This window comes from Lupinus angustifolius, chromosome LG05 (genome assembly GCF_001865875.1).
Source record: "Lupinus angustifolius cultivar Tanjil chromosome LG05, LupAngTanjil_v1.0, whole genome shotgun sequence".
Classification (NCBI taxonomy): Eukaryota; Viridiplantae; Streptophyta; class Magnoliopsida; order Fabales; family Fabaceae; genus Lupinus; species Lupinus angustifolius.
This window is the reverse complement of record NC_032013.1, coordinates 9,536,799-9,558,012: the sequence shown is the minus strand read 5'-3', so window position 1 is coordinate 9,558,012 and position 21,214 is coordinate 9,536,799. Positions and strand designations below refer to the sequence as shown.

General features: G+C 36.3%; 1 protein-coding gene across 3 annotated transcripts; it reads right to left on the bottom strand.

The window, feature by feature from the left end:
- On the bottom strand, positions 16,987-20,376 carry LOC109347679. 3 transcript variants are annotated; one of them, XM_019587669.1, is made up of 5 exons: positions 20,165-20,375; positions 19,340-19,405; positions 18,915-19,250; positions 18,235-18,266; positions 16,987-18,126 (listed from the first exon to the last, which is right to left on the bottom strand). In XM_019587669.1, exons 3-5 carry the CDS (start codon positions 19,243-19,245, stop codon positions 17,182-17,184), a joined length of 1,308 nt encoding a protein of 435 aa, XP_019443214.1. In that variant the 5' UTR covers positions 19,246-19,250; positions 19,340-19,405; positions 20,165-20,375; the 3' UTR covers positions 16,987-17,181. The 3 variants fall into 3 exon arrangements, with proteins under 3 accessions (XP_019443214.1, XP_019443216.1, XP_019443217.1); XM_019587671.1 differs by having other exon boundaries at positions 18,235-18,272; positions 18,921-19,250; XM_019587672.1 differs by lacking the exon at positions 19,340-19,405 and having other exon boundaries at positions 20,165-20,376.

Sequence of the window (21,214 nt, the reverse complement as noted above, 5' to 3'; positions counted from 1 at the left end):
TGTGTCTCTACACTCGCCCACACTCAATTTGTGTCACTAATTACAGCGTGGATCCGCTGCACACAGGAGCATTCTTGGTATCCTACACTCGCTTGCTTCAGCCAGTCACGTTCCCACACATGTCTAACGGCATCCAGTAGAAGCGCCTCACCCAATCCGCTTCTGCCACGTGTCCTCAAGCAGTCCCAATGTCCCTCTTGGCTCCACACAGTGTTGATAGATCACTTTAAATGTATATTTTTTATTTAAAGTGTATGGTTTGTATCAATATTTTTTTAAACCCATATAGCTTATATCTTAATTATAAATATGAAATTATATGGTTAATACTCACATATTATGACATTAATAATATACAGTAAATATTTTATATATATAATAACTAAATAATTTCCCCATAATTATTCTTAATATTTATAAAAAGGGGTTTTGAAAATTTTATTAAATAATTCAATCAAATAAAATTCATTTTTATTCCATAATTAATCAAAATTCTTATTAATGAAATTGTGAACTTTTTTATAAAATAATACATCTCAAACATAAATAAAAAATGTCTTTTTGAAATGAAAATAATTTTGAGAATTAATCAAAGATGGAGAGAATGTCGTCCTGGAGGCCTCTTTCTTCTCAGATAATCTTCGAAAGGTCGCGATACGCTGCTTTTTTTTTAATCGATTAAATCTTAAAATTGATTAAATTATATTTTCGTAATAAAAAAATAACAAAAATTAATCAAATAAAAACTTTTTTATCAATAAACAAATATGCGAAATCAATATTTTGACTAAAAGATATATTTTCTTAAATTAAAATATATCCAACCAACAAACATTTTTCTACATAAAGAACTACGTAAGCCTTGATTCCCTAATAGGGATATGTAGGACCGGGGTCCATCTTGTCAGGCTTAACTAAAAACAAAAATAAATAGTTTTAATCATTTAAATTAATTAATTAATCAAATAATTTAATAAAAATAAATAATAATAATAATAATAATAATAATAATAATAATAATAATAATAATAATAATAATATCATATATTTTAATGAAGTGTACCGCTTAAAGCGGGCAGGTAGGGTGCTAATATATTCCCTACCTTGTAACCGACTCTCAAACCTGAATATCAAAAATCCAAAAGCCCAAGATAATTGGGCTTAAAATATTTTTCTACATTTTTAACTATAAAATGTAGTTGCGACTCTAAAAAAATTCGTGCAGCCGAAAATCGGGGCGCGACAGCTGGCGACTATGTTGGGGAGTTTTGAGAGAGTTCGGCCTTTAATCAATAAAATATGTGACTGTTTATTTACCATTATTATTATTTTATTTTGTCACTTATTTAATATCCAATAATATTGCATGCTTAATTATTAATATAAATATGAATTATATGCGTAATTTTAATTGTACGTGTAAATAGGAAAATTGCATGCTTAATTATTAAATATGAATTGCATGTTTAATTATTAAATGTATATAAAAATATGAAAATTGAATGCTAATTATTAGTTTTGTGTTATAAATATGAATTATATGATTAGTTTTAATTATATGTATAAATATTAATTATATGTTATTAATTATTAGTTGTATGTATATGTATAGGTTACATGCTTAAATTATTAATTGTATGAATTGCATAATTGTATGTTGTGTATATGATTTATGGATGCACTGTATTGTTCTGTGATATAATGTACACATTTTAGGTACACACATATGCCCTACACCCGGGTATTAGTGATACCTTTTTGGATATAAGGGACACTAGCCTCGCAGGTCGCGATTTTTTCCGCTTCTAAGTGTTGGTGATATGGACCACTCCTATTGTTACCTCTTATTATGAGTTAGCCGCTCGAGCCAGTCTCCTGTTTCTAACATCATAATACTTGAGTTTCTCTAGTTGAGAGAGATGCAATATGAGAACCTTTATAGGGAGTCTAGAACTTGCCAAGGGCATCTATTGTATGTTAGAACTTTATCCTAAGATGTTATACTTGTTGTGAATTTTGTGATGTATGTAATGTTTAATATTGTTTGGAATATTATATAAAATAAAAATCATGTAAAACATTGCACCCTTCAGGAGAATTCTTGTTCTCCGACCAAGGAGATTGATACAAAAATAAATAAGGCAATCCACTTTTGCCCTAAGTTAGCTTGAACAATAGAAAATTATTTTAAAATATATATATATATATATAATCATATTTTATGTATAAATAATTGATTTCATGTATTTTTAATTCAATAGGTGCATTTTACATTAAAGGAGAAACCATTTCGAAAAAATTAAAAAATGATTACCACAAACAATTCTAGTAGCATATTGGCACCCGCAAAATCAACATCACAGATGCGTCCAGCTCCTGCAAGAGTGGGTCCTGACCCGTTTCAAGCATCACAGATGCGGGTTAGGGTCTCGTTATCTGTTAAGAAGGTTCCTCAGCACCTTTGTCAATGACGTGCCTCTCCTCAAATGGAAGGAATTATTCGAAGAGGTTACTCCGAGAAACTTTGCTGAGAAATGTTGTCTCTATAATCGACATCAATAAGTCATGTATTCATGCGAGGAGTTCCAAAATCTAGTATTGAATGGTCGTAGCGGATGTATCTCTTTCAACCAGCCTTGGTACTTGGCCAGTTGAAATGGGGAGTGGTTCCCGTATCCGAAAAGCAGTTGAAGGGTCTTTAATTTTGGTATAAAGATGAGGGGCGTCCTCGAAAATGGTCCAGTCCATAAGGAAAGCTCTTAAACACATTCATTAGCGTGGGCAGCAAGAGTTGGGAGAACACATAACTTTTTATTCTGATGAGTATAAGTCTTGGAGAACCGACAGGATGAAGGGCATTAACAGACTTTCACTAGTGATGCCACAAATCAAGGGAGGTCCCACACCAGCGGAAGTCACACTTAAGGCAAACATCAAATTGCTAGAGGTCCGCCTTCAAGAATCCAAGGATCGGAATGAGATGAAGGAAATAGCCTTAGAAAAATCGGGCAACATCTCCTCTACACTCAAGGAGGAAATCAAGAGCCTAAAAAGAGATTATGTCGACTTGTGCTCGAATTCCGGTAAAATGGTTATAATGAGACATAATCAGAGGATGAGGGAGGAGATAAGAGATCTGAAGGAACGACTCGAGGCTCAGGGACAAGCCCTGAAAAATAAGATAGAGACAGAAAGGATGACTAGACTAGATCTAGAGCAAGTCATGGCTACGATTAGAGATTATCAAAAGGCCTTGGATCAGTCCCACAGGAAGGAGGTTGACTACAAAATGTCATTGGAGCAAGTGCAGGAAGAAGCTTTTGCCAAAGAAGCCCAACTAATGGATTAACTGAAGGAGTTGATAGACTTGTATGAGCACCTAAAGGGGAATCAACAGATATGGGATGACAATTGGAGGAATAGTATGGGAGAATGCGAAAGAGAAAAAGATCAATGGAAAGAAAGATGCCACAATATCATTGAGGGTTTCGGGGACTTCGCAAATAATTGGTTAGTAACATTCGAAGAGGCCCAACAGGAGTTCCATATGTATCCTGATACAGAGGTATGCCCAGCAATGGGAGCTCTCTTAAGTAGATGCACTCAAGTCGCCAAGAAGCTCAGACATTGGAGGTTGGAGTGCAATGGGGGATTCTAGTTAGGACTATGTGGTTTTGTATATTTATTATCATTTTTATTTCTTGAATAAAAGAAGGAATAGAGGAAATTGACATATGTGATTCCCTTTCCTTGAATGATATTTTGATTCATAATAAATGGTGTGTTTTCCATAATGTCTCTCTCAACGAAGTAAAACTCACAAAAACAATTGGAAAAAAAAGTACAAAAACAAAACAAAAAATGAAATGAAAAGTTTAAAGCCATTCAAAATATACAACTTTGGTCTTCCAACATTCTAAGGATTGTTGTCAACCTTAAATGAACTAAGAGACTACACTCCTTAGCAGGATACAGGGGATTATAACTTTCGGAGGGGTTTTATGCTGCTAGAATTAAAGGTGCAATCTTGGTATAAAAATTCTTTGCTCTAAAGATTGTCATCAACCACACATTAAGCTGATGGACTACGCTCCTTAAGTCCTAACTGTGGGGGTCATACATATGAAACATGCAAAATGGTCTCTCTTATAAATTTATGATCAGTATTTTAAAATAAATTGCATTCACTCCAGATCAGCATTGCTCCGCAACACCCCTACTACACCCGACTCCGAGCTAAATAAATGGCTGAATCTATAGACCTCAGTCAGGACACTAGAGCTGAATTAGCTAGTATGAAAGAGCAGATGGCAAAGATGTCCCACATCCTGAAAGCTCTCCAGATCGAAAAAGAAAAGAACGCCACTACTGGGCCATAACCCCATTCAGGGTCCAGAAATCCCAGTTAGAGGCCCGGTACTAGCCAACCTCAAGAAGGACACGACACTAGCACAAGACATCAAACTCCACCAGAAGACTTAAGTGATGATCCTGATTATGATCCCCATCGAGAGACAACTAGGACTCAAAGGACTCCCCAAGGCAGTAATGTGCCGACTATGGAAAAAGAGGAAGAGAAATGGAGTTCGATTGAAGAGAGGTTGAAGGCTATTGAATGAACCACTTGTCCGGACCTCAAGAATGCATTCAAAATGTGCTTGGTGCCCGATGTGGTAGTCCTACCCAAATTCAAAGTGCCTGAATTCGAAATGTATAATGGGACCACTTGTCCCAAAAGTCATTTGCATATGTACGCTAGGAAGATGTCAGCGTACCATGGCAACGATAAGCTCTTGATCCATTGCTTTCAAGACAGTTTGGTTGGAGCAGTTATGAGCTGGTATATCCGACTGGAGAAAACTCAGATTCAGGCGTTCTTGGATCTATCCAATGCTTTCATCAAACAGTACAAATATAATGAAGATGTTGCACTAGACAGAGCCCAACTACAGAACATGGCTAAAAAATCATTAGACAGTATGTTCAGAGATAGCAGGGACTAGCATCTCAGGTCCTTCCCATGTTGGATGAAGAAGAACAATTGTTAATCTTCATCGACACCCTGCAAAGCCCATATTATGAATGTCTCATGGGTAACGTGACGACCAACTTTAATGCTCTCATTAAAGTAGGAGAAAAGTTGGAAGGAGGGATCAAAAGTGGGAAAATTTCTAGAGAAGGTTCAGGTTTCGGAAAGAAGCCTGCTTTCATGAAGAAGAAAGATGTAGAGACCCATTTCATTGTTGCAAAACCAAGGAGATGCCATCCCCGAAACAACAACCAAAACAATTATCGTGCGCCCTCTCGGTTTGCACAAAACCAAAATCCAATACAAAATCAAACACCAGCTCATAACCCACCAAACCAAAATAGCAACACCTATCAGCCTAGACAAGGTTACACACAATATCCCAGAAACAACAACTATTATCAACAAGAGAGGAGGATGTCGATATATGACCGAATCCCAATGACCTACACTGATTTGTCCACCTATCTCCATAGATAGAGGATGATCACACCGATCCCCGGAAAAATACCTGAGAACCCTGAACCATGGTATAATGAAAATGTCAATTGCGCCTATCATTCTGGGGCAGCAAGACATTTGGTAGAAGATTGCGGGGCTTTTAAATTTAAGGTTCAAGACCTCATCAACGCCAAACGAATTGATTTCAGGGACACTAGACCCAACATAACTGGAAATCCTCAACCTAACCATGGGAATCAGGAGGTAAACTCTATAAAAGCAAAGAGTGAGGCTGCAGTCATCGAAAAGGTTGAAGACGTGAAGATTCCCATGGGGTTCATCTTCCGAGAAATGTGCAGACAAGGTTTGGTAGAAGTTTTTACCCATGAGACATATGATAGTGATGCGAAAAAGTGTGAAATTCATGGACGTGTAGGTCACAGTTTAGAAGAGTGTAAATAATTCAAGATGCTTCTTTAGAAAATGATGGACTTGGAACTAATCGCCATAGGCGGAAGGTCCTCATACTATGAAATTAATGTCATAGAGAAGAGTCCAAAGGAAATACAGGTGTTCATACACACGTATGAACCAGTCATAAATCCACCTGGGGGTGTTTAGACATATTTTTCTCATCGACAATGGAAACCATACATCCGGCAGATGGAGCCCGTGATAACAGGAGGGGGGACCCCATTCCCCTATGAATCGGAGAAGGTTTGCCTTGGGTTTATAAATAAGAGTCAGTGATGAGTCCTTCAGTGGTTACCAACATTGCTGGAAATAGCAAGGTTACAAGGACCGGGCGCATTTATGTTCCACCAGATATAGAAATGGGTCTATCTGGGGCTACTAAAAGTAAATAAAAAGTGCCAGAGCACGTAGAAGAGGATGTCGAAGTGGCATTATCTGAAGCGTATTGAACGAAGAGGCTTGTGAGTTCCTCAAGTTCATTAAGTAAAGTGAGTACAAAATAGTGGATCAGCTTAATAAGACTCTAACAAGGATATCTTTGTTACCCTTACTAACGAGCTCTAAGGCTCATAGAAACGTGCTACTAAAAGTATTGAATCAGGTCCACATTAGCCACGACATTACAATTGATAAATTTGGAGGGTAGTCAATAATATTGTAGCAGACAATTATATATCCTTTTGTGACCAAGAGATACCTTCTGAAGGCACCGGACATGTTCGTCCACTGCATATCTCAGTGATGTGTAATGATTGCATGATTGGAAAAGTCCTCCTAGATAACGGGTCGTCGCTTAATGTTATGACCAAGATAACTTTCTCCAGATTGGCAGTGGATACCTCCTACTTGAGGGCTAGCTCAATGATTGTCAAAGGTTTTGATGGATCTCGTAGGGATGTGATGGGGGAGATGGAGTTTCCCATCAAGATAGGGTCATGCATATTCAACAAATTTTTCAATGTGATGGACATCAACCCAACGATAGTTGTTTGTTGGGGCGTCCTTGGATTCATTCCTCAGGAGCAATACCGTCTACCCTGCATCGGAAGGTGAAGTTCATAGTGGATGGAAGGCAGATTACGGTTTCAGGAGAAGAGGATGTGATAATGTCTCAACCGTTTGACGCCCGCTACATAGAGGTGATTGAGGAGGCATTGGAAACATCATTCCAGGGCCTCGAGATCGCAAACACCACATTCGTGATAGAGGGCACGCCATTGCTAAATCCCTATCCATCATATGTTTATCTTATGATGGCAAAAGTGATGATCCGTGGAGGATATCAACCCGAAAAAGGATTGGGAAAATATGGACAAGGTTGCAGGGAAATCATAATACCCAAGGCTAATAAAGGTAGATATGGTTTAGGGTATAGACCAACATGGGAAGATAAGCTCCAAACTGCATAAGCAAGGAAATGTGAGCATCTGACTCAGCTAGGGCAATTTGGACATGAGAATGTGGCAATACTTCTAATACCATATATCAGCCAATGCTTTGTCTGCGGCGGTGCCCGATCCTCGGGAATGGTGGCCACCATGGAAGAAGAAGGAATGAAGGAAGAGTCTGGGTACGTGCGCAAGTGTCCCCCAGGCACCTACTTGAAGAATTGGCATGAAGAGTCACATGCATCAGTTACTTTAGGACCAAAGTAATAATTTAATGTAGTTTTTTTAAGTCATGCCCAAATCTATTAGACATTTTCGTTTTTATGTTTTTCAACAATAAGGGCTCATTTATTTCAGTATTTCCATTCAAATCAATAAAGGTCAATCTTTTCAATCATATCCATGTGTGTCTTTTCCATTTTTTATTATTATTGCATGCTGAAATATCAGAGTAAAATAAAACAAAGAAAGGTAAATAAAATAAAAAACCAAATCCATGGGGAGCTCACTTAGTCATCCCCATGTTGCAGATCCGATAGCGACTCTGAAACTGAGGGCCATGTTAGTTAGCCCTCGTCCAGTCCGAACCAACCTGTCCACCAAGTGGAGGATGACGGTGATGGTGAATGGGAGACCACCCCCGAATTGCTTAGATTGGTATAGCAAGAAGCTAGATAAATTCAACCACATCAAGAGCCCGTCGAGCTTATCAACCTAGGATCTGAGGAAGATAAGAAAGAGGTGAAGGTGGGAACCATAATGGATAGTAAGGAACGAGAACGGCTAATTCAACTCCTACGCAAATTCAAGGACATTTTTGCTTGGTCGTATGAAGAGATGCCAAGACTAGATCGTATAGTGAAGCACAAACTACTGCTAATGCACAACTCTAGGCCAGTGAAATAGAAATTGCGAAGAATCAAGCCAAAATCTCCTTAAGGGTCAAAGAGGAAGTATAAAAATGGTTGACCACTGGGTTTGTTGAAGTTGCTGAATATCCAGATTGGGTAGCCAACGTGGTAGTTGTGCTAAAGAAGGGAGGAAAGTTGAGAATATGTGTTGACTACAAGGACCTCAAAAAGGCTAGCCCGAAGGATGGCTTTCCGGTGCCACATATAGATGTTCTGGTTGATAGCACCGTTAACCATGCCCTCTTCTCGTTCATGGACGGGTATTCGGGATATCATCATATCAAAATGGCTCCAGAAAAGATGTAAACAAAACCACGTTTATTACTCCATGGGGCACCTTTAGCTACCAAGTCATGTCGTTTGGATTAAAGAATGATGTGGCTACATATCAAAGAGCCATGGTAACTCTTTTCCATGACAAGATGCACAACGAGATAGAGATCTACGTGGATGATATTATCTATAAGTCCAAGACAGAAAGAGAACACGTAAACAACTTGAGGCGCATGTTTGAGAGATTGCGGAAGTATCACCTTAAGTTGAATCCAGCCAAGTGTAGCTTCATAGTGAAATCAGACCGAGTCTCGGGTTTTATAGTCAGCCAGAAGGGTATCGAGGTGGATCCAGAAAAGGTGAAAGCTATAATCAAAATGCCAGCACCTCGAACAGAAAAGGAAGTCAGAGGATTCTTGGGAAGATTGAATTACATCTCCAGGTTCATCTCCCAACTGACATCCATCTGTGAACCTATATTCAAGCTCCTAAGGAAGAATCACGCGGTGAAGTGGAACAATGACTGTCAGTCAGCTTTTGAAAAGATAAAGCAGTACTTGACAAAACCTCCGGTATTGATGCCTCCAGTTCCAGGGTGACCATTGATTCTATACCTCATTGTACTTGATGAATCAATGGGTTGCGTCTTGGGGCAACATGATGAGGGTGGAAGAAAAGAGCAAACCATATACTACCTGAGCAAGAAATTCACAACTTGCGAGATTAAATACTCCTTGTTAGAACGAACTTGTTGCGCGTTAGTTTGGGCCTCTCGCCGGCTAAGACAGTACATGTTGAATCATACCACTTGGTTGGTATCAAAAATGGATACTATCAAGTATATTTTCAAAAAGCCCATACTGACAGGAAGGATTGCCAAATGGCAGGTGCTGTTATCTGAGTATGACGTTGCATATGTGACACAAAAAGCGATAAAGAGAAGTGTTATTACTGACTACTTGGCCAACCAACCCTTAGATAAACTGGGCCATTTGAGGTATGAATTTCCAGATGAGGATATTATGGCCTTATCTGATGTATTGAGAAAAGAAGAAAAATGGACCCTAGTCTTTGATGGGCCTCTAATGCGTTTGGACATGGAATGCATGCTATTTTGGTATTCCCAACTGGGAAGTTCCTTCCTTTTACTACTAGACTATGTTTCGACTGTACTAACAACGTGGCAGAATACGAGGCATGGATTTTGGGACTAAAGGCAGCTATTGACTCAAAAGCCAAGATCCTAGAAGTATTTGCGGATTTTGCTCTAGTAATCCATCAAATAAAAGGAGAATGAGAAACTCGTGATAGCAAATTGGTGCCCTACAGAGACCACATCCTGAAGTTAGTTAACCAGTTCGACCAAATAGATTTCTATCACATCCCTAGAGAAGATAACATGTTGGCTGATGCATTGGCAACCTTTTCTTCAATGTTCCATGTTGGTGGAGACAACTTACTACTCTTTCAGATAAAGGACAATATTGAACCTGCTTACTGTAACGTAGTCGAAGAAGAACTAAACCATGGTATCACGACATAAGAGAGTACTTAAGAAATCAAGCTTATCCTCCCAATGTCTCGGAAAATGATAAAATAAAACTCAGAAGACTAGCCACAAACTTCTTTTTGAGTGCAGATGTTGTTTACAAAAGGAATCATGATATGGTATTTCTCTGATGTATGGAAGCCAAGGATGCTAAAAAATGGTGGAAGAAGTGAATGGGGGAACTTTTAAAACCATGCGAATGGATACGCTATGGCCAAGAAAATCATGAGAGCGAGTTATTTCTGGTTGACAATGGGGACTCACTGTTGCAACCATGTGAAAAATGCCACAAGTGCCAGATATATGTTGATGACATCAACGCACCTCCGAATCCCTTAAATGTCTTAACGTCACCTTGGCCATTTTCTATGTAGGGAATGGATGTCATTGGACCCATAGAACCGAAAGCCTCTAATGGATATCGTTTCATCCTAGTCGTTATAGATTACTTTACCAAGTGGGTGGAGGCAAACTCTTATGTTAGTGTGACCCACAAGATAGTCATCAGGTTCATAAAAAGGGATTTAGTATGTCGATATGGGTTACCAGACCAGATCATCACTGATAACGCGACCAACCTAAACAACAAGATGATGACCGAGATGTGTGAAAAATTCAAAATAAAGCATCACACGCCCTTGCCATACAGACCCAAAATGAATGGAGTCGTGGAAGCAGCCAATAAGAACATCAAAACGATAGTCCAGAAGATGGTTGTGACTTACAAGGACTGGCACGAAATGCTACCTTTCGCCCTACATGGTTATCGTACTTCAGTCTGCACTTCTATGGGGGCTACTCCATACTCCTTGGTTTATGGTATGGAAGTTGTTCTTCCACTTGAAGTAGAGATTCCATCTCTAAAGGTCTTAGCGGAGGCTGGTCTGAAGGAGTCAGAATGGGTTCAAGCTAGACAAGATCAATTGAATATGATAGATGGTCGAAGGCTAGCTGCAATTTGTCATGGACAGTTGTATCATAAGAGAATGATGAAGGCTTATGCAAAAAAGGTTTGGCCATGCTAGTTCAGGGAAGGAGATTTGGCGCTAAAGAAGATCTTGCCAATCCAGATGGACAACCGAGAAAAGTGGGCTCCAAATTATGAGGCTCCCTATGAAGTCAAGAAAACTTTTTCTAGCGGAGCCCTAATCCTAACAGGCATGGATGGGGAAGATCTGCATCTCACCATAAATTGAGATGCAGTGAAGAAGTATTATGCCTAGAGGGTACTTCCAAAAAAAAACATTCATGCATCGATTGCAGTATTTTTATTTTCCATTTTGCAGGAGGGCGAATGATGTAAATAAAACTCATAAGGTGTAGACCTCAGACATGTCATCTTGATGACACAAGGCATTCTTGATATTCCAAAACACTAAGAAGATATTCCTAGTCACCCCTTTGAGCCAAGACGACATGAAAGAAGTTCATTCCAGAAAGAAACACCTTTAAAAATACTGTGAACCTAGGGAAATGGTAGTTTTTCAATAAACATTCATAGAGTCCAAAAGAAAGGATGATACTACAAAGAGAAAAGCCTGTTGGGAATTTCAATAAACTCCTAGTCAAAAGTTAGGGTATATATAAACAAAAACTCAAAAGAGAAGTTCTACGAAAAGTTACCTCCTGAAGACAAAGATAAACATCCTACCCAAAGTTAGACTCCAGAGAAGGATTGGAAATAGGATTATGGAGTGGTAAAGTTTGGGTTAAGGCTTTGACTTAAGACAAGCTTGTATGACTTTCATTTTCATAAAGCTAAAGGAAAATGAATAAATTTGGTTTTTTTTTATATATATACCTCTGTATCTTTTAGTATGCAAATCATTTTCCAATAAACAAAAAAATATACTTGACAAAAAGATTAATCAATGTTTTTTAGTCCATCCTGATGCATTGTGCCTAAAAGGGTGTGAAAGGGGACACAAACGCAGACCTCGACAAAAGCAAAACCCAAATCTCTTACCAAATTTCAGCATGTATAATGTAAAGAGGTGTTGCGAAAGCATCACAAGGCCTTCCAATAAGCATAAACAAACCTGCATAACCATATCATTCAAAGCACAACCATATCAATACACAAACACCAACATAAGCCTCATGCTTCACAAACCAACTATCGCATATAATCATTTTACAAAAATCATTACAGTCATACATTCAAATGTGCATTTTCTGCATCTTAGTCGCTTAGACAATCACCCTAGAACCACCTAGCGAGTTATGTAGAATCACAAAAAACAATCGTTTTGGCAGCATGGGTGCCTCAGCAAATCCCTGAATCGTTTTGGCAGCACGGGTGCCTCAGCAAATCCATGAATCGTTTTGGCAGCACGGGTGCCTCAGCAAATCCCCGAATAATTTTGTAGCATGGTGCCTCAGCAAATCCCTGAATCCCGTTTTGGCAGCACAGGTGCCTCAGCAAATCCCTGAACCGTTTTGGCAGCGCAAGTGCCTCAACAAATCCCTAAACCTTATTGGTAGCATGGGTGCCTCAACAAATCCCTGGTCCATCAAGGCAAACGCGAGAACTGCCTCAACAAATCCCTGGTTCGCCAGTAAAGCATCGATATGCTTCATCAAAATTCGGTATCTTCCCAATGGCCTTTTTCTGAGCATTAACAAAAATAACGTTCATTTCTTTACTTGTTACTTACCATGATATCTTTCAAATCTCGGTTTGCTTGCTATCACATAAGTAACAAGTAAAGGGGGGCAGCTGCGAACACTCATTTTTTGTCCGTCCCAGAAAAAGCCCAAAACTTTTAAATAAATTGAATTATTAAAAAAAAATTAAGGTAAACATATTAAGGTTCATATATCTAAATGATTAGGTTAACCAAAGTTTAAAGATAAAATAACTTAATTTCCAGAAAAATAGTTTGTAAAAAAATTAAATTAAAATGGACCCTAAAAATCTATAATCATTTTTCTAAGAAAAATGGGATAAAAATAATATTTTATTATTATTTTGTTTTTTTTTTCGAATTTTATTATAAAATAAATAAAACATAATTAATTTTTTAAAATTTTTATAATTAAATACAAATTTATAAAATAAGTCAAATAAGTGACATATTATAAATATCATTTTTAAATTCCAAATAAATAATAAATTATTTTATTTTTTTATTTTTTCGAAAATACAATTGTAAAATAATTTAGACATATTCAAATATATTTTTATTTACTTTTTTTGAATTAATTCGGATATATAAAAAAAGTACATAAACTAATTTAAAATGTTTTTTTATTAAATGAAAAGATAAAAAAATAATAAAACACCAAGTCAAATCTCACTTGGTGAGTGCCTATTAATAGAGGATTATGGATTGGTGGATAGTCATTCAGTTAGCAAATTATTAGGATTAGGTTAGGGTTAAAGAATTTTATAAATAGATTAGTTTGGTAATGTTAAAGTCTTCTTCTTTGGTTCCCAAAAAACACTAGAATAACGTCCAAAACACATTGCCAAAAAGAGTCTGCCACTCTGAGAGAGAGAAATTTCTTTTTTATTTAGAGTGATCCAGTACAACCGCGCCTCGCCACTGCGCTGTACACCCGCCAACCATCTCAAGCCTTAGGCGTAGGATCTACATACCAGCCACACCCTCCCTTTGACTTCCACATCCACCAATCATATCACGAAACGCGTCCAGATTATGCTGCACCGCAACACATCATAACGCTACACTCATTGTAACACGGGTTCCACTGTACCCGTGTGCACAGAACCATCCGTGCAGTCTCGCTACAGTCCAACCAAAGTGCGCCACTCGAGCAAGTGCACTTCGTGTCTCTACACTCGCCCACACTCAATATGCGTCACTGATTACAGCGTGGATCTGTTGCACACTGGAGCATTCTTGGTACCCTGCACTCGCCTACTTCAGCCAGTCACGTTCCGACACATGTCTAACGACGTCGAGCAGAAGCGCCTCACCCAATTCGCTTCTGCCACGTGTTCTCAAGCAGTCCCAACGTCCCTCTTGGTTCCACACAGTGCTGATAGATCTCTTTAAATGTATATTTTTTATTTAAAGTGTATGATTTGTATCAATATTTTTTAAACACATATAACTTATATCTTAATTATAAATCTGAAATTATATTGTTAATACTCACATATTATGACATTAATAATATACAGTAAATATTTTATATATATAGTAACTAAATAATTTCCCCATAATTATTTCTAAAAAGGGGTTTTGAAAATTTTATTAAATAATTCGATCAAATAAAATTCACTTTTATTCCATAATTAATCAAAATCCTTATTAATGAAATTTTGAACTTTTGTATAAAATAATACATCTCAAACATAAATAAAAAATGTCTTTTTCAAACGAAAATAATTTTGAGAGTTAATCAAAGATGGAGAGTAGGTCACTCTGGAGGCCTCTTTCTTCTTAGATCATCTTCGAAAGGTCGCGTTATATCGCTTCTTTTCAATCGATTAAATCTTAAAATTGATTAAATTATATTTTCGTAATAAAAAAATAAAATAAAAAGTAATCAAAATTTTTTTATCAATAAACAAATATGCGAAATCAATATTTTGACTAAAAGATATATTTTCTTAAATTAAAATATACTTAACCAACAAACATTTTTCTACATAAAGAACTATGTAAGCCTTGATTCTCTAATAGGGATACGTAGGACAAGGGTCCATCATGTCAGGCTTAACTAAAAACAAAAATAAATAGTTTTGATCATTTAAATTAATTAATTAACCAAATAATTTAATAAAAATAAATAATAATAATAATAACGTCATATATTTTAATGAAGGTACCGCTTAAAGTGGGCGGATAGGATGCTAATATCTTCCCTACTTTGTAACGACTCTCGAACCTGGATATCAAATATCTAAAAGCCCAAGGTAATTAGGCTTAAAAGATTTTTCTACATAGTGACGACTCTAAACAAATTTGTACGGCAGAAAATCGGGGCGCGAAAATATATAATCAAATAGTTAGTATATGAGACAAACTATTTTATAATTAATGCTTATCTATAGATGTATATGCAATAGGTTACACTAACACTGATTATTAAAATTAACCCAAAAAAACAGTGATGATTAAATATTTAATGGCCTTAAATTGAGGAAAACATCTAACTCCTTATCATTGGAAACCAGCTTAGAAGCTTACAAGTTACAAATGTTTATGAGTATACTGATAGCAGTTTAGTATTTGATTTTTTTTTCTTTCAAAGTTGTATCCAAATTTGATTGAACTTCTTCGAATTTTTTTCATTTAATAAAAGGAATGTTAAATCGTAGACGTGTTGAGCACAAAGTTGATATACATGATTTTGGTATAGAAGAATATTTGAGTGAATTGGAATAGTCAACTCCAAATGTTGATAATATCCTACCGGTTATTGGTATAGTGGTTTAACCGATAGTTCACTAATTAAATCGCATATCGGCGAAATTAGATATAAAAATATAATATATTATTATTAACGTTGAAAAATTAGTAAAAAAATCAATATTTTTTCAATTTCATTAAAAAATTAATTTTAAATAAAACCGGCCGGTATAACCGGTACGGTCCAATTGAAAACCGGCCGGTATGATCGGTTTTGACCGGTTTTAACCGATATGATCGCATGACCGGTATAATTACTGTACCGTACTAGTATTGAGATCGGTTCATTGGTTTACCGATTGAACTGGCCGGCATGAACTGGTTTTTATAACCCTGGTTAACTCTACATTCCAGAAGTTAGTGTTTGTTACTATAGATGGCTTTATAGTTGCAGAAATTTTAATTTAAAATATGGCATGGTTTAAGAAAGCATTCTATTGTTGTATCTAATTATGCTTATCACTGTTATGTGTTGAAACTTAAAAACTTGGCACCATGTACAAGTAGAGTGTTTAATCATTGTTTTCATGCATATTAATTGAGTGCTATTGAGTCTATTTATTTTCAACTTCCACATTACCATTTCTTGTTATTGCTAATGTTTATGCTATATTTTGTTGCCTTTTTCAGTCTTTGCTTGATGTTAAGAGAAGAACGTGTATTCATGTTTGCATGGGTTGCTTGTATGTAATTCTATTCTCGCCCACTAGGTTAATATGCATGAAAACAATGATGAAGCATTCTACTAGTATATGGTACCAACTGTCAAATTTCAACAATCACAAAAGAGAACCTTTATAATGAGATCCCACATATAATTGTAAACAACATGATGAAAATGAAAAGTCTAAAGAAAAATGTTAATGCATGAAAAGAAGGGTGGCCCAGTTTGTACTTACAACCTAAAAAGGGTGGTCCAAGATAGAGCACTAAGCTCCCATCTAATAGGATTCGGGAAGAGTAGATGTACAGTGACTTACCTTCGCAAGCGAAGAACCTATTTCAAGGAATTGACATCATAGTAACAAGACAAACAATTTTACCACTGTACCGAGACTTGCCCTCCAGAGCATAAAGAGTTCTCAGTTGTAGAAACAAGAAATTCAAGGGGTGGGAAGAGAGTTCTCAGGCCATTTACTAATGCTGTTTCCGAGCAACTGATATTTATTTCCATGGACCATGGCTAGTAATAGTATCTTGCGTTATGTCATGGTCAAAAGTTATTGTAATACTTGAAAATGTTGAAGATGTAATTTACACTAAATGCAGAAGGTAAATTGTTCTACCATCAAAATAATCCTGCTGTAGTCCTTATTTCTTCATCTTTCACCTTGGAAAAGTTAAACATGAGCTGCTTAAACTTTGATCCATTTGCAATTAACTACTTAACTGCAAAATCTTCTTAAATACAAACTATAACAATTATGAATTATCACAATAGGTCCTTATATCTTTCACATACATGTATTTGTTTCCTCTACCGGCTTGTGTTGTGTTAGTCATTGCTTCGGCTCAGCATTTTTGCCATACGTTATACAACTTTTCATACAATTCATATGAATTAGAATCATGCCAACAAAGATGGGATTTCGGGTTAAAATCAAAATTAATTAATTTAAAAATAATGTAAAGTTATCAGTAAAAACTAGGTAGACAATATTAAATTCTAAACTGCTGGTGTTGCAGCTATCATCATTAGATAGTGGCTGATTCTTGCAGCAGAAAAGGGAACTCAATCTTTTCGATATCTCGCCCAGAAGCCTTTCTTCCTACCAGAATCATTCTCCGACAGAGATCGGTTCCACTTGGACCCAAGTGAAAAGTGCCTCCTTAGGAAGGGCTTTCCAAATGAGCTGCTAGCGCTTGAGCTAGGTTCCATCTTTGACACTTCTCCTCCTCGATCGATATCTTTTTGGTGATAAAAAACATCAAAGTCACCATCAACATAGCTATCAATTACACTGTTTCTGGATATCCTGTGGTTCTTGGCCTTTATATCCGAATCAGTGCGAAAACCTTTTCTGGACAACTTTGACAAGTGTTTATCACCAGCCATACAACTTGGACAGACTGGATCATACTTATCTGCTTCTTGTGTCATAGTCTCTAAGCATTCTGCGTGATATGCATGACCACAGACCAGCACCGCAACAACTGAAAGGTCATTGTTGGCAATAAACTTCTGGCTATTCCTTGTTGATCTCTCTGTCAAAAGCTTTGAGCAAGCACCACAAGATTGTAGATCCATTGAGGGAGAATATGAGAACCTGCTACTGGATCCACTAATCTTGTGACGACCTGAGCCGAAATGCTCACTGTCAAAAGACCACCGTTCCCTTTGAGATGAGGCCACCAGCTCAGAAAAGGTGCGTATGGACCAGCCATCAGATGATCCACATTGGGATCCAGCTGCCATTTCATTGCTGCAAGCGGAGAGTACAAACGATGGCCTTCCTTCAGAAATTGAGTTGTCTGGTGACTTCAGGCCCAATATTCGACTATCTGAAACCTGCCTCAACAGTGGGTGTCCTGGAGAACGATGTGCCCATCTTGATGGCATAGAGTTGGGAAGATGATGATAATTATGATTGGGCAAAGGATCTGCTGTCGGTGTTGAAAGAACTGAAGATATTGAAAATGAAAGATTTCGCCTTGAAGATTCTGATGGATTCTTCACCTAGAGAAGAATATCGATTAAGTGAGCTAAGTACTACAGTAAAATGCATATAAATCATATTATACACAAATAAAGTTCATGGTTCCAATTCAGCTGTTCAAAACTAACCACTGTAGAAAAATTGCTTGATATGGACAGATCTGCAGCAAGCACATAGAGGGACAAGAAAGAAAAATCAATACAGAAATACAAAAATAGCAACCAAAGGAAACATAGTGCTGAAAGAAAAAGGTTAAGGAAATGAACATCAAGAAACAATATCTGGGACCATTCAACACAATAAATCAATTTTAAAAGTCTTATAGCACTAGATGTGAAATTGCAAAAGAAAAGGCAAAGAACTAGGCAATGTTTGATATAAAGAAGACTTGTTTGAAAGATAGATATCAATTCTGTTAGAAACCTACTATTTTGTATAACTCATTGTGCATGTGCGGTGTTGATGCACCTATTTGTATTCAGTCTTATACTCTTATCTCCTTCAAGTAAATGTTGCTGAACTTTTAGTTTTAATAGGCATACTCAAAGGGATTCAATGACTAAAAATGTTGAGAAAGAAATAAGTATTTCTTGTGGGATAATTGCACCATATAAAAGGTTTTCACAAAAGAGGAACAGGACTCCATCAGTTATAATTGGTGTATTCCCTTCTATGAGACCAAAGTAAGAACCTAGCTTCGAAAGGAAGGGAATGGAGGAAGACCTAAATGCTATAACTAAGAACTATCAAACATTATGTTTATGGTTAAAGGACAAAAGAATATCGTAGTTTAGGGTTTAACATTTACCGGGCGATGGAGTCATCAGATTGGCAACCAGTGCCTCATCAGCAGGGGACTTGAGAGAAATAGGAGTTACAGAACTCTCCAGAGTGCTTCCCTCATCAGATAAATTACCTCTTTCAGAACTTAACGAACCTTTTAACTCCATGCTGACATTCCTTCTGACTACACGAGACACATGATAGGGAGTATTCTCAATTTCACCAGCAACATGCCCCTGACTATCCCATTGAAAGCTCCATGATGGTGAACATACAACATCTCTATGCAAGCCTTCACCTTCAGTTATGTTAGGAAGACTATGATTCTTTATGGGAACACAACAAGCTGCTCCCATGATAACTGCAAACAAAGAGAATAGTCAATCTAACTTGTAAGCACAAAGACTAAATACTCGGTGCCTTAGAGATTATATATATCCAACACTGTACCAGATAATTATAGAGAATTCAAAAGCCACGTCAGTTTCCAGTGAGAAATTCTAATCCTAATTCCTCCTGAAAATGAACAAAAGGAAAAGAAGATTAAACTGTGATTTCATGGTTACATGGTTATAAAGAAGCACACTCTAATTTCCAATTTTGAAACTCAAGCAAATTTTATTCAATGACCATACATCAGAATATTAATGATCCTAAAAGCATTTAAATCCAGCCTAATGGGCAACCCCAATTAGAAATCAAATATCAAGAACCTCCCACTCCAATTGAACATTCAACACAAAGCATAAAAATATGAAGAGATGATAACCTCCATTGATAAGTAAATGTCTAACAAAGTATTCAAGCACCTCATAAGGTTGTTTAAAACTAGTTTGAATAAAAATCTATTTCCATATACTGTATACTATATGATGCATTAATTATTAACCAAATATACTATTTCCTTCACTGAATAGTGAATACCACATGATCTAGCACCATCTAACTTTAAAAACAGAAAGAAAAACCATGAATGTTCACAATCACCGAGTTCAAAGCATCATAAATCGAGAACCAATACTGTGAATTGCTAATCTTATTCCCATTTTTTAATTACTCATACAAAATCTAAGAAACTCATGAAAAATATAAGAAATTAACAAAAAAATTGCAAATGTACTCTCTTTTTTTCTATCCTCTAACGCGAATCTCAAAAATAAGAAAATTTAAAAAGAATTTTTACTTTTTAGGGTTTCAAACATTCTGAAGATATAAATGATGAATTAATATGAGAAATAAAACGGAATAAATGAAGCATTTGCGAATCTTACTTACCTATTAATTGAGAGAAAAGAGGGAAAATAATTTGAAAGTGGTTATCATCTTTGAATGCTTATGAAATGAAAATAGAAATATAAACTCGGAAAGAGAAAGGAACGAGGGTTTTATATAACGACGTCGTTTACACCAGAAATCGTTATCACGAAGATAAGGAATGGTGTCTTTAAAATAAACTATAACAGTGTGACTGAGACTGCATGATGCATCTTCTTATTGCTTTTTTCTCACTTTCCTTTTCATTTCTTTGTTGGTTTTATTTATATTTTTTCCTCTTCTCCGAATTACTAGCTCTTTCATTTATTTAGGATTGATTTGCAATTTGAGTTTTGTATGAGAGAATGGAAAATGGGAAGGTTTCTGACTTATCTTAAGTTTTATCTTCCTCTTCATTTTCTATAAAATTCAACTCATAAATACTCACTAATTTACTATTAAATTTTCTTAAAATTAATAGTTAGGATAAAAAATAAGTCTAAAAAATTTACTCTTGAAGCAAGTGGATCTCTTCCATTTTCATATTTAGTGGTAAGGAACCAATAAGGCATTGATTTAGTGGCAAGGTCCTACTAGATTTAGAAAGATCAAAAATTTAATTTCTTGAAGTTACACCTGAAAGAAGAGATTAGTTCATTATCCATTAAATAAAAAATATATTTAATAAGCCAAAAAATATGACATTTAAGCATTTGGGGTCTAGTAGTGTAAGACTCAATAAATTCATTTACCGAAATTATAACTGCCACCTTCACCGCATTATAAGCTCACATGGTGACATGAAGGAACTCTTGTTCATGCAAGAGTGTTTTAAATTTTAATGTCCTCTACAATACAAGTGTTAAATGAAGAAGTAAATATTTATGCTATTTTCATATCAGCAAATCCTGACATGTTATTAGTAAATGAAATCAGGGCTATCATCCTTCTTGTATTAGTGAAAAGAAATTTGTTCATAAAAACAATATTTATTATGTACTTTTCTCCAAAAAATTTTTACTCTTTGTCTTGTATTATAACTAAGAAACATAGTGTGCTCATGCTATTTCT

Coding starts and splice junctions, on each gene's coding strand:
- LOC109347679 (XM_019587672.1), bottom strand. CDS start 19,245: ATGGGAGCAGCTTGTTGTGTTCCCATAAAGAATCATAGTCTTCCTAAC. Junction 18,267..18,914: donor TCTGATGACTCCATCGCCCG/GTAAATGTTAAA, acceptor TGCTTGCTGCAG/ATCTGTCCATATCAAGCAAT. Junction 18,127..18,234: donor CAAGCAATTTTTCTACAGTG/GTTAGTTTTGAA, acceptor ATTCTTCTCTAG/GTGAAGAATCCATCAGAATC.